Source organism: Pantherophis guttatus, chromosome 17 (genome assembly GCF_059756535.1).
Source record: "Pantherophis guttatus breed Tessera chromosome 17, ASM5975653v1, whole genome shotgun sequence".
NCBI lineage: Eukaryota > Metazoa > Chordata > Lepidosauria > Squamata > Colubridae > Pantherophis > Pantherophis guttatus.
This window is the reverse complement of record NC_142079.1, coordinates 11,220,001-11,232,317: the sequence shown is the minus strand read 5'-3', so window position 1 is coordinate 11,232,317 and position 12,317 is coordinate 11,220,001. Positions and strand designations below refer to the sequence as shown.

Sequence of the window (12,317 nt, the reverse complement as noted above, 5' to 3'; positions counted from 1 at the left end):
TGGGGAGGATTTTAATAAAGTCTCCCCCCCCTCTTTTGGGGGGGATCCTGAAGCCAAGGAGTCTTAATGATGGGGGGGGGAATTTCCCCATCCCCATTTCCTTTTACTGGGTGGGGGAGGAGAGGACTTTAATAAGGCCTTCCCCTCCCCCTTTTGGGGATCCTGAAGATGGCTTGACTTTTAAGAGGGCTTGGGAATGGGGGGGGGACCAGGGGGAGGTTTTTCCCACACACCCCTTTATTGGGGCAGGCCTTTAATAAAACCCCCCCTCTTTTGGGGGGGATCCTGAAGATGGCTTGTCTCTTAAGGAGGCTTGGGGAGGGGGTGGGGGTGGGGAAGTTTTCCCACCCCCTTTTCCTTTGGAGGGGGGTCTTTTAATAAAGTGGTCTTTTCTCTCTCCCCCACCCCTCTTCTTGGGAACTTGAAGGTGGCCTTGGCGACGGATTGGAGCGGCTCCCGGGGGCGATGAGCACCTCGCGTCCGCCTGGGGGCGTTTAAGGTGGGGAGCGAGCTTGTCATGCTGGTTTGGGGGGGGTTAGCTTGGTTTAGGGGTTCCCCAGTACTTATTTCCCAGGCCCGCAGAGTTAGGGGTGGGTGGGAGGTCGCCAGGATAGAGAGACCCCATCTCTTTCCAACCCAAGAGCAGAGGGCCATATGGGAATTAAACTCTCCCCTCTGCCAGACACACACATCTGGGTCCAGAGAAAACCTTTACTTTTTCAAGTTTCTAGTTCCTGGTGAGATTGATCTGGAGGGGAGGGAGGGAGAGGAACCGGCTTTGAAAATCAGCTCCTTTTCTTTCTTTCTTTCTTTCTTTCTTTCTTTCTTTCTTTCTTTCTTTCTTTTCCCTCTTCTGGGAAAGAAAAAATTTGGCCATCTCAACACTTGGGTTTCCTTTCAACTCCCGCCCCCCCCAAGGCCCCCCCCCCATCCTTCTCCTTTCCAATTTTGTATTTCTTTTTGAGACTTGTTTTCTTTTGTGCCACCGGTCTTCAGAAACGACATGGAAGCAGTTGGCAAATTTGAATTCAGCAGGAAAGATCTGATCGGGCATGGAGCTTTTGCCGTGGTCTTCAAAGGCAGGCACAAAGAGGTAAAAGAGGATTTTATTTTTATTTTATTTTTTTAAAAAAAGTTCTGGCCTCCTTTTCAAAAAAATAATAAAAAATGGGAGGGATTTTTGGTGATATTTTTTCTGCTGAGACAAGCGGGGGGGCGGGGGCGTTCTCGATTCTCTCTTGAAATGATAATATCTGATATGACGGTGAAAAAGGAGTAATTATTGAATCGTTGATTCAACCAGCTTGGTCCAAACAGCTGGCAAAGGGACAAGTTTTTATTTATTTTTATTTATTGTCATTTGTCAAACAAAAACAGGAATAATATAAAAATACAATGACGGGGATGATGGGCATGTTAGTGAGCTTATGCACGCCTTATGCAGTTAAAACTTCTAAACCATGTTGGGACTTGAGACAACCTTTATTCCCCCCCACCCCCAGTTCCTTCTCTGACTTTTCGAGCAACCCCCAAATTTCAAATTAATCCAAAATTAGGCCTGGCAAAGGAGGTCACGGCGTGCCTTTCTAAGACCCCCAAAGATCTGTTAAAATCCACCAAGATTTTCTCAAGAAACTAAGAGGCAGAGACTGAATCATTGGGCTGATGCAATTAGGGGAAAGAAATGGAGAATTTGCTTAGGCATAAGGCAAACCCAGGCCTTATCTTACTGGCTCGGCAAGGTTTTCCTATCTCAAAGCAGCCACAAAGCAAGGAAAAAACTCTTGCTGTCTTGCTGTTGTCTATAAATAAATATATTTTGAGTTTCTATTTGGTCGCTATGGGAGACTTAATAATCTCTAGGCAGGAGCACACCTGGAGTGCTTTTAGGCTGGGAGCAAAGGGTAAGGCCTGCATTTTATGTATTAATATTGCTGGGAACTTCTCCAAAGTGATTATGATTATCTTTGGAGGAAGAAAAAAAAAGGTGGTAAAGATTTTGTTTTGCTTTTTTTGAATAGGAAGGATCTTGGCAAAGAGTTTGCAAAATCAGAATGGCTTTCGTAGCAGAGTTGAGCCATTCTTGCTAAAAACAAATCCTGTCTATTGTATCCTCTCCTGCGTAGGTTATAATAAAGTAAATGTGCAATTATCTATTTGGGGACTTGAAGGGCGAAGAGAGGAGACCGAAGGAGGTTCACATCCTTTGCTTTGTAAAGGCTCTCGTGGAAGTTTGCTGCTAGAACTGAGGCCTTATTTAATTTGGAAGCGGTTTTGTGCTGGAGGACGTGTTAAGAAGGGAAAAGAAATTAAATCAGAGAGGGCAAGTCTGAACTTGTCTTGGCTCAAGACCAGAAAACAGAATAAACCCAACGTTTTCAGACGTTTATACTGTCAATTATTATCAAATTTGTTTGCCTGACTATCTCGCGGCTCTGAGTGACTCAAAACTACCGCCAATGTTGTTTTATCTGCGTTTGACTCAGTCTGCGGCACAAAGTAGCTTTTATAAACCGTGGGTTTGGGGGGCATGGCTGCTTGTGAGTGGATCGACAAACCCTCACGAACCGAGTTTTGTGGTTGTCTGTTGGAAGTGTGCGATGGAAAACCTGGGAACTCCTATTCACCGTCTCTCCCTTGATATTCCAACTTTCAGAAACCCGAAGTCGAGGTGGCCATCAAATGCATTAACAAGAAAAACTTGGCAAAGTCCCAGACACTCTTGGGCAAGGAGATCAAGATCTTGAAGGTAAATTGGAAGGGAAAAAGGGGAAGTGACTTCGGAGAGCGAACCTTGTTACCTGAATTATGATCTGTGTTTGTGTTTGTTTGATAAGTTAACGGTTGCCTCCCCCCATCCCTCTTTCTCTTTCTAGGAACTGAAACATGATAACATCGTGGCTCTCTACGACTTCCAGGTATTTTTGCTCCAAATTCAGGTCCAAAGATTTATGGAGAGAGAGAGGAGGAGGGAAGGGTTGATGGGCGAAGTCGATGGACGAAGAGAGGGTGTTGTTTAATTAGCTTTTTATAGGGGGATGACAACAAGGATGAAGATTTGATGAAAACGTCAGCTAGATTGACCTCTAACCCATGGGGCTGGTGGTCTTTAGCTAAAATGGAGGACTTTGTCTATAGAATATTAGAATATTCTTTATTGGCCAAGTGTGATTGGACACACGAGGAATTGGTGTCCGATGCATAAGCTCTCGGTGTACATACAACAACGAAGTAATATAATGATAAGATACCCATAGGAGAAGGTGGTAGAAAAAATGAGAAGGATAATAATAATACAGACTGACCTACTACATGGGTAAAATATCTTTAGATATAAGACAATGGTGTGGGAATTACCCTGTTTCCCCCAAAATAAGACATACCCCTGATAATAAGCCCAACCAGGCTTTTGAGCGCATGGCAATAAGGCCAAGTGCTTATTTCAGGGTTCAAAAAAATATAAGACATTTTCGGGGAAACATGGTAGGTGTTCAGCAGAGTGATGGCATAAGGAAAAAAAAATTCTCTGGACCAAGTTGTTGTGACATGCAATGGCAAAAAAAGGACAATCCTTAAAAAGCTTTTACCGTTTGTTTGTTTTTTTTGTAATCCTTAAAAGAGCTGCAGGTCATTCTGCAAAAAAGAAAAATGGTTGCTTTAAAGAGCGCATTGCTATAATTTGGGGATCTGAGCCGTCCGGTATTTGCGTGGCCCTTGTCTAAAATCTCATCGCTGTGGCATTGTTACTGTTGCAGGTTTAACCTGTTTTATTTATTTATTTATTTCCCTTTGGGAAGTTCAGGGCCCTTTCAGTTCAGTGACATTGTGATTTTTTTTTTTTTTAATAAAAAACAAAAACAAAATTATAATAGGAATTAGATGGAAGCCGGAACAAGGAAGGGCATTTCCTGTTTTGTATTGGTGTTTTGATTTTATTTTTTAGCCTTTTTAGTCAAGCAGGAAAATGATGGATCTCGTGGCATTAAAAGGGATCTGGCGTGGATCTGGCTTTCTTGCGTTGAGCTGTTTTATATCTCTCCTTGTTTGGAAATAACTTTGGCCTGGTGGATGTTTATATCTCTTTGGCTGGGCACATCTCCACCCTCTTCAGGAAACATGCAAAAGGCTGGGTTAATTTCCCAACGAAATTGACCAACGTTGTTTGCGCCTCTGCAAGGATTTGCAATGCTGTGCAATTGTGTGTGTCTCTCTCTGTGTGTGTGTGTGTGTATGTATGTACACAAGCCACTCTGCTTGGTGGTAGAATTGCCTAAATCCTATTTGGAACCCAGATCCCTGGGCCAAACTTCCAGATCCCCGGGCCTTTGTTTTTTGAGATGAGCCTCCTTTAATTGGGTTGTTGCTTTCCCACACAGGCGGTGGTTGCGCGACTGGCTGGCTTCTTGCAATTGTGCATCCGAGGTTTGTTTGCCTGTCTGGCCCAGTCATGTGGTTTCCAGGCCTCCTTGTTTGTTGACATTCTTTTAGCCGGCTCTGATTGGCCCAGAGCGGCACCTGCGTCACGCTTTGCAATTTGATGCCTCTGTGGGGAACCCTGTGGCGTGAGCCACTGCCGGGCACCCGCCCTCCGTGCGAGCAAGGCATGCTGGGAACGGTAGTCTTTTGTTTGCTTTTGCTGGTAGGATTTGTTTGCTTGGGGGTTTTTTTGGGGGGGGGGCAAAGTTGCAATGGAACATGGCTTTCCTCGCCCCTTCGACCCCCCCCTCCAGAATTTTTTCTTGTTTCAAACTGGGTTGGAGGAAATAATAAGGGAAAAAGAGTGTTTATGTTTATGTTTATGTTTATGTTTATATTTATTTTCTTTTCTTTTCTTTTCTTTTCTTTTCTTTTCTTTTCTTTTCTTTTCTTTTCTTTTCTTTTCTTTTCTTTTCTTTTTTCTTTTCTTTTCTTTTCTTTTCTTTTTTCTTTTATTTTCTTTTATAATTTAATTTAATTTAATTTAAATTTATTTATTTGTCAAGCACATATAAAGTAACAGATACAAGTATAAACACGATTTGAATACATGAAAAGGATACGAGTAAAAAGGGACAAAAAAAGGGATGCGGGGGCTCAGTGGCTGAAGCGCTGAGCTTGTCGATCGAAAAGTTCAGTGGTTCGAATCCCGAGTGCCGCGTAACGGGGTGAGCTCCCGTGACTCGTCCCAGCTTCTGCCAACCTAGCAGTTCGAAAGCACGTAAAAAATGCAAGTAGAAGAATATCGACCACCTTTGGTGGGAAGGGAACAGCGTTCCGTGTGCCTTTGGCGTTGAGTCATGCCGGCCACATGACCACGGAGACGTCTTCGGACAGCGCTGGCTCTTTGGCTTTGAAACGGAGATGAGCATCGCCCCCTAGAGTCAGGAATGACTAGCACATATGTGCGAGGGGAACCTTTACCTTTACCTTTAAAAAGAGACATTAGGACAGGGACGGAAGGCATGTTGATGCACTTATGCATGCCCCTTACAGACCTCAGGAATGGGGTGAGGTCAACAATAGACAGTCTAAGGTTAAAGTTTTGGGGATTTGGGGAAGAAACTACAGAGTCAGGTAGTGCATTCCAGGTATTGACCACTCTGTTGCTGAAGTCATATTTTCTGCAATCAAGTTTGGAGCGGTTTACCTTGAGTATGTATCTATTGTTTGCTCATGTATTGTTGCGGTTGAAGCTGAAGTAGTCATTGACAGGTAGGACGTTGTGGCAGATAATTTTAAGTACTACGCTTAGGTCAGACCGAGGTCGGCGTAGTTCTAAGTTGTGTAAGCCCAAAATTTCAAATCTGGTGGCATAAGGTAACCTATTGCGGGTAGAGGAGTGGAGGACTCTTCTCGTGAAATATCTCTGGAGTCTCTCAATTGTATTAATGTCCGATATGCAGTGCGGGTTCCAGACAGACGAGCTGTATTCGAGAATTGGTCTAGCAAAGATTTTGTATGCTCTAGTTAGTAGAACAATATTACCAGAGAAGAAGTGTGATGGGGTTGATTGCTCAGGTGACCTGAAAGCAGTCTTCCAAAATTTGAGGGGCTGCCACAAAAAAAGAGGGGATCAACCTGTTCCCCACAATTCCTGAAAGCAGGACGAGAAGGAACAGATGGAAGCTTATCAATCCAGATTGAAAGTAGAAATAGAGAGAAATTTCCAGACAGTGAGGAAAATTAATTAATCAGTGGAATGGTTTGCCTTCAAAAATTGTGGGTGCTCCATCACTGGAGGCTTTTTAAGAAGAGATTGCATAGCCTCTTGTCCAGAATGGGATAGGGTCTCCTGTTTGAGCCGGAGGTTGACTAGATGACCTCCAAGGTCCCTTCCAGCTGTATGCTATATTCTTTAGTTTTCCCACCCCTATCACCAACTTAGAAACGGAGCAGGCACCCTCAAGCCTCTTTTCTGAGAATCGTGGAATTTAAATAATGCAGCATAAAACTACGGGACACGAAAGTTGTGTAATGTGTAAGGTTGCCAGCCTGTGTCTCTGTGTGTGATTCGGTGCTGCAGCGTGCATGGGAAAACACAGCTGTCCGTTCCCTTTGCGTTGGAAAACAAGACTCTGGAATTTGGACAGTGGGTTGTGTTTTCTGTTATTTGATAGGTGTTTATTTAAAGAGGTGGTTTCTCCCCAGGCTTTTAACTCAAAAGGGCCCAGAACAGTTTTTGGAACTTGCTTTGCCTTCAGGTTCACAGTTTAAAATGACATGGCACGAAAGGAAAATGGAAGAGGAGGGAGGAGGAAAAAAGGAGAATTAAGCAGGTATCTGTATCCCCGCAGCTGGAAAAGAACAATTTAACCAGCCCTGGCTTTATAAGTCGCTTAAGCTCTAAACGGGGAGGTCCCCAACTTGTGGGCTTCGGATTGCAACCGGGCTGCGTGAGTGGCGGGTGTACCTGCTACTCATACAAATGAAGCTGTGTGTACCTCACACAAAATCGTTCCTTTCCCCCCCTCCTCTCCCCCCTCCCCTGCACCAGGTCTCCAACCCAGAAAGGTTGGAGAACGTTGCTTCCATGGCATGGAACCATGGCAACCATGGTTGTCCAACTTTTTTGTCTTACCTGGGCCACGTTGAGTGGAGAGGAATTGTCTTGGGCTATCTATAAAATACATCATTAATGTGTAGAAATAATGTATGTAGTTTAACAGAGAATAGAATAGAATAGAATAGAACAAGAATATTGGCCAAGTGTGATTGGACACACAAGGAATTTGTCTTGGTGCATGTGCTCTCAGTGTACATAAAAGAAAAGATATGTTCATCAAGAATCATAAGGTACAACACTTAATGATAGTCATAGGATACAAATAGGATAGGATAGGATAGGACAGGACAGGACAGGACAGAATAGGATTTTTTATTGGCCAAGTGTGATTGGACACACAAGGAATTTGTCTTGGTGCATACGCTCTCAGAGTACATAAAAGATATGTTCATCAAGAATCATAAGGTACAACACTTAATGATAGTCATAGGATACAAATAGGATAGGATAGGATAGGACAGGACAGGACAGAATAGAATAGGATTTTTCATTGGCCAAGTGTGATTGGACACACAAGGAATTTGTCTTGGTGCATACGCTCTCAGAGTACATAAAAGATATGTTCATCAAGAATCATAAGGTACAACACTTAATGATAGTTGTAGGGGACAAATGATACAAGCAACAAAATTACAGTCATACAGTTAAAGCGGAAGACTGTAAATTGGAAGGGATCTTGTAGGTCATTTAGTCCAACTACCCCTCTCCCAAGCAGGAGACCCTACGTGCGTGATGCGAATCTATGGCACGCGTGCCCAAAATGACATGCGGAGCTATGTTGCCTGGCACATGCAGCATCTCCCGTTCCTCTTCCGGGTTTCTGGCACGCATGCGCATGTGATGATCATCTGGCCTTTGTGCATGCAGCAATTCCGGAAACCGGAAGAGCTGGTCTTCCATTTTCTGGCGTGAGCATGCATGTTGGCCAGCTGATAGGCGCGTGCGCATGAGTGGCAGTAACCTGAAGACTTGCTGACTGGCACGCATGCGCACGCCAGGAACCCGGAAGTTCATTTTTTGGTGCGCGCATGCCCCTTGGGCAGCTGCCCTTCCTGGTCACGGCCCAGACGAGCGTGCAGCCTTTTTTGGAACTCGGTGCTGAAAAGTTTCGCCGTCACTGCCCTACACCGCTTCTGACAGATGGCAATCGAGTCTCTTCTTAAAAGCTTCCAGTTTAATTCAGCTTGGTGTGATTTCCAAATCCAACGATTGTGGCTTGTAGACGGTGGTTTATGAGTAAGGGGAATGTACAGACAAACCATGGCTTAAACGGGGGATCCATGAGAGGAGGATATGAGCTCAGGTGGGCCAGTCCACCAGAAGAGAGAGTTTTGTGTGCCTCCAATCACAACGAACTGGAATTATGGCTCGTCTGAGATACAGATTCAGCTTTACGCATTTAAAAATAAATAAATAAAATTCTCGTTCTGAGAGAATTCATGAGCTGCTTCACTGCTGTTTTTTGAATGGAAAAAAAAAGAAAAAAGAAATGACTTATTTTAGCCCAGCCGTCTCCTTTCCACCCAAGAAGGTACAAGCAGAGTTTTGGCTAACTTTTTGAGATAAAGTCCACCTTTTTGCATTCTCCTCGCTGCAATTTCACTTCAAGCAAACTCTCAATGAATGAGAAAAGAACGGTCAGCGTGGGAGTTCTTTTCGGTTTACAACCTGGAGCAATTTAAAAAGAGGTTTAATTTCCACCAACCCAACCTGTGGGAGATGCTTTCTTACTTCAATCTTGCGTGCCTGCAACTACCCGGTTCCTGGTGGACCTTCGGATCAAAAGGCCAGATCAATCTCTCTCTCTCTCTCAACTTTTGCCCAATTTCCCATTTTAATTATTATTTTTTTTTAATCTGGAGAGGTCATCAAAGGGAGCTTCATTCTGGAAATAAGAAGGAATTTCCTGACGGTGAGAATTATAAAGCCATGGAACGGATTTCCTCTCCAAGTGGTGGGTGCTCCATCACTGGAAGTTTTCAAGAAAAGATTGGACAACTTTTTTGTCCCAGATGAAGACAACTGATGTGGTGGGGGTTGGATTAGATGACCTCCAAGGTCCCTTCCTTCCAACCCTACGATTCTCTGTGCCCCTGCTTGCATTTCCTCAAAACAGGCTTTGTGGGGACCTAGCCAGTGGCCATGTTCACCGCATCGCCTTGCTTGATCTAGCTTGGTGTGGTTTCTGAATCCAGCTATTGTGGCTCGTAGACTGTGATTCGTGGATAAGGGCAAAGTATGGACTTCAGCGTTGCTTACCTGTAGCTACGTAGGACCTACTGATCAAAAGCCCACATAAATCTCTCTCAACGTGCCCAATTTCACATTTTAAATGGTTTTTGGTCTGAAGAGGTCATCAGAGGGAGACCCAACCTGGATTTTGTCGTCTTCTTCTTGTGCCGTATCCGTCATCGGACGTTAGCGATCCTATTTTTATCAACAGCCGGAACAAAAAAGCGCCGCTGAGTTTTGTCCAAACCGGTCCCTTAGATTTTGAAGCCATGATGTTCTTTTTCTGCCTGGACCTCGTTTGCCTTCCATCTTTCCTTGGAGGATTAAGTGAAGTAATGGCGTATTTTTCTGGGTGTCGCATCCCATGTCCGAAATATTTTAACTTTTGCTTTTTTTATGGTTTTGTACCTGGATATAAGGAGGAAATTTCCTGGCAGTGAATCCATTTGCCTCCTGAAGTTGCGGGTTGCTCCATCACTGGAGGTTTTCAAGAAAAGATTGGAGAATCATTTGTTACGGGATGGTTGTACGTCAGAGGTGGGTTTCAGCAGGTTCTAACCAGTTCTGGAGAACCGGTAGCGGAAATTTTGAGTAGTTCGGAGAACCGGTAGTAAAAATTATGACTGGCCCCACCCCCATCTATTCTCTGCATCCCAAATCCCAGCTGATCGGGAGGAAATGGGGATTTTACAGTATCCTTCCCCTGCCACGCCCACCAAGCCATGCCATGCCACACCCACCAAGCCACGCCCACAGAACCGCTAGTAAAAAAATTTGAAACCCACCACTGGTTTGAAGACTCCTCATTGGGCAGACTAGATGACCTCCAAGGTCCCTTCCACACCTTATGATTCTACAACCGTCTGCTTGCCTTTCCTCAAAACAGGCCTTGTTTCAAACAAGATATTTTTGCAGAGACTTCCATGGAAAAAGCCAGAGAAATGTCCTCTTTTACCTTCTTCTTCAGAAGCCGCAGATTTAACAAAAACTGATTTAGGAATTGAAGAAAGGAAGCTGGGGTTGATTTCTTTTTTTAAAAAAGTAAATATTGAGTGAGCAGTTCCCAAGTGCGGTTGCAAAATCTAGATGGTGTTGAAAGCAGGATGGGGTGAGCTAATCTCCTGCTTGTCACCTCATGGTGTTTTTTTCAGTGGCTGAGGATTGTATGGGTGCCAAATCCGATTAGAAGATGAGATTTCAAAGGAAGTTGGGCAGAATCGGGCCCCTGAAACTAGGATCGTATGTAGCTATAAAGCCCCACAGCGGGCTACGTCTGGCTGAGTTTATGCTTCTGTCCTGTGAAGGTGTTTACTAGCCTCTCTTTCAAGTTATCTTCCTCCCTCCCTCCCTCCTTTCTCTCTCTCCCTCCTTCCCTCCCTCCCTCCTCTTTCTTTCTTTCTTTCTCTTTCTCTCCCTCACTCTCCTTCCTTTGTTTCTTTGTTTCTTTCTTTCCTTCTCTCTCTGTCTCTCTTTCTTTCTTTTTCTCTCCCTCCCTCCCTCCCATTCTTCATTCCTTTTTCTTTGCCCTTCTTTCCTCCATTCTTCTCATTTCTCTGTCCCCCTTCCTTCCTTCCTTCCTTCCTTCCTTCCTTCCTTCCTTCCTTCCTTCCTCTATCTCCTTTCCTCCCTCCCTCCCTCCCCCTCCATCTCCTTCCTCCCTCCCTCCCTCCTCCCTTCCTTTCTCTATGTCCTTCTTTCCTCAATTCTTCTCATTTCTCTATCCCGTTTCCTCCCTTCCTCCTTCCCTCCCTTTTCTTTCTTTCTTTCTTTCTTTCTTTCTTTCTTTCTTTCTTTCTTTCTTTCTTTCTTTCTTTCCCCCTCCCTCCGTCTCTCTCTCTCTTTCTTTCCTTCCTTCCTTCCTTCCTTCTTTCTCTCTCTCCCTCCCTCCCTCCCTCCCTCCCTTTTTCTATCCCTTCTTTCCTCCATGCTTCTCTTTTCTCTGTCCTATTTCCTTCCCTCCTTCCTTCCTTTTTCTATCTCCTTTCCTCCCTCCCTCCATCTCCTTCCTTCCTTCCTTCCTTCCTTCCTTCCTTCCTTCCTTCCTTCCTCCTTCCCCCAAGAAACTCTAAGCGTGTCTCTGAAAGCTGTCTCTAAAAGGGTGACCCACTTAAAACTTTACTTATGTATTATTGAAAGGTATTAATGGGCCTTCATTGCTCAAACTCCCAAGGAGGTAGTCTCGGCTGTATGGAGTATTTTTAGAACTTCGTCTTGAAGCTTGCTCTAAAAGGTTTTTTTGCTACAGCTATGAATTTTTGAGGGCTGGAGGGAAGGGACCATAAAGGCAGCTACGTTAGTTTGGAGCAGACAGTTTAATTTTTATTAGATTTTTATCCCTCCTTTATTATTTTCATAAATAACGCAAGGCAGCAAACATACGTAATAGTCTTTCCTTCTTCTACTGTATTTTCCCCTTAACAACAACCCTGTGAGGTGGATAAAGCTGAGAGAGAGGGACTGGTCCAAAGTCACCCAGCTGCCTTACTTGCCTAAAGTGGGACTAGAACTCACCATCTCCTGGTGATTGTCCCAAAGTCATCCAGCCGACTTTCATGCCTGAGCCAGGACTAGAAGTCAACGTCTCCTTGTCCCAGGTCACCCAGCTGACTTTCATGCCTAAGGTGGGACTAGAACTCACCATCTGGTGATTGTCCCAAAATCTCTAAGCTGACTTTCATGCCTAAAGTGGGACTAGAACTCACAGTCTCCTGGTGATTGGCTCAAAGTCTCCCAATTGTTTTTCATCTCTAAGGTGGGACTAGAACTTACAGTCTCCTGGTTTCTAGACCAGCACCTTAACCACTGTACCAAATTGGCTGTCATGGATATGCATGGATATATGGTGGTGTCTTAACTTGATGTGTCTTGCTAAATCATGGTTTGTATAAACATGATTTGTTAAGGTGCCAAGAACTGGTTGTCTATGGCATTAAGCTATAATCCATGCTTTACGAGTGCAGGGGTCTTGTAGCACAGAGCCCAGCTGAAATTCTGGTGCAGCTAGGAATCTGGAGATATTGCCTTAATGTGATTGCTTATTTGT

The 12,317-nt window shown here is 44.3% G+C and overlaps 1 protein-coding gene across 2 annotated transcripts in view; it reads left to right on the top strand.

The window, feature by feature from the left end:
* The first annotated feature begins 361 nt into the window (after positions 1 to 361).
* Positions 362 to 12,317, top strand: part of ULK1 (unc-51 like autophagy activating kinase 1) — a 94,500-nt gene continuing 82,544 nt past the window's right edge. The window contains exons 1-4 of one of the 2 annotated variants that reach the window (XM_087880305.1): positions 362 to 499; positions 997 to 1,093; positions 2,657 to 2,749; positions 2,877 to 2,918. In XM_087880305.1, coding sequence (XP_087736431.1) covers positions 1,004 to 1,093; positions 2,657 to 2,749; positions 2,877 to 2,918 — 225 coding nt within the window. In that variant the 5' untranslated portion in view covers positions 362 to 499; positions 997 to 1,003. Of the gene's footprint in view, positions 500 to 996; positions 1,094 to 2,656; positions 2,750 to 2,868; positions 2,919 to 12,317 lie in introns of those variants that run through there. The other variant, XM_087880304.1, reaches the window with a different exon arrangement.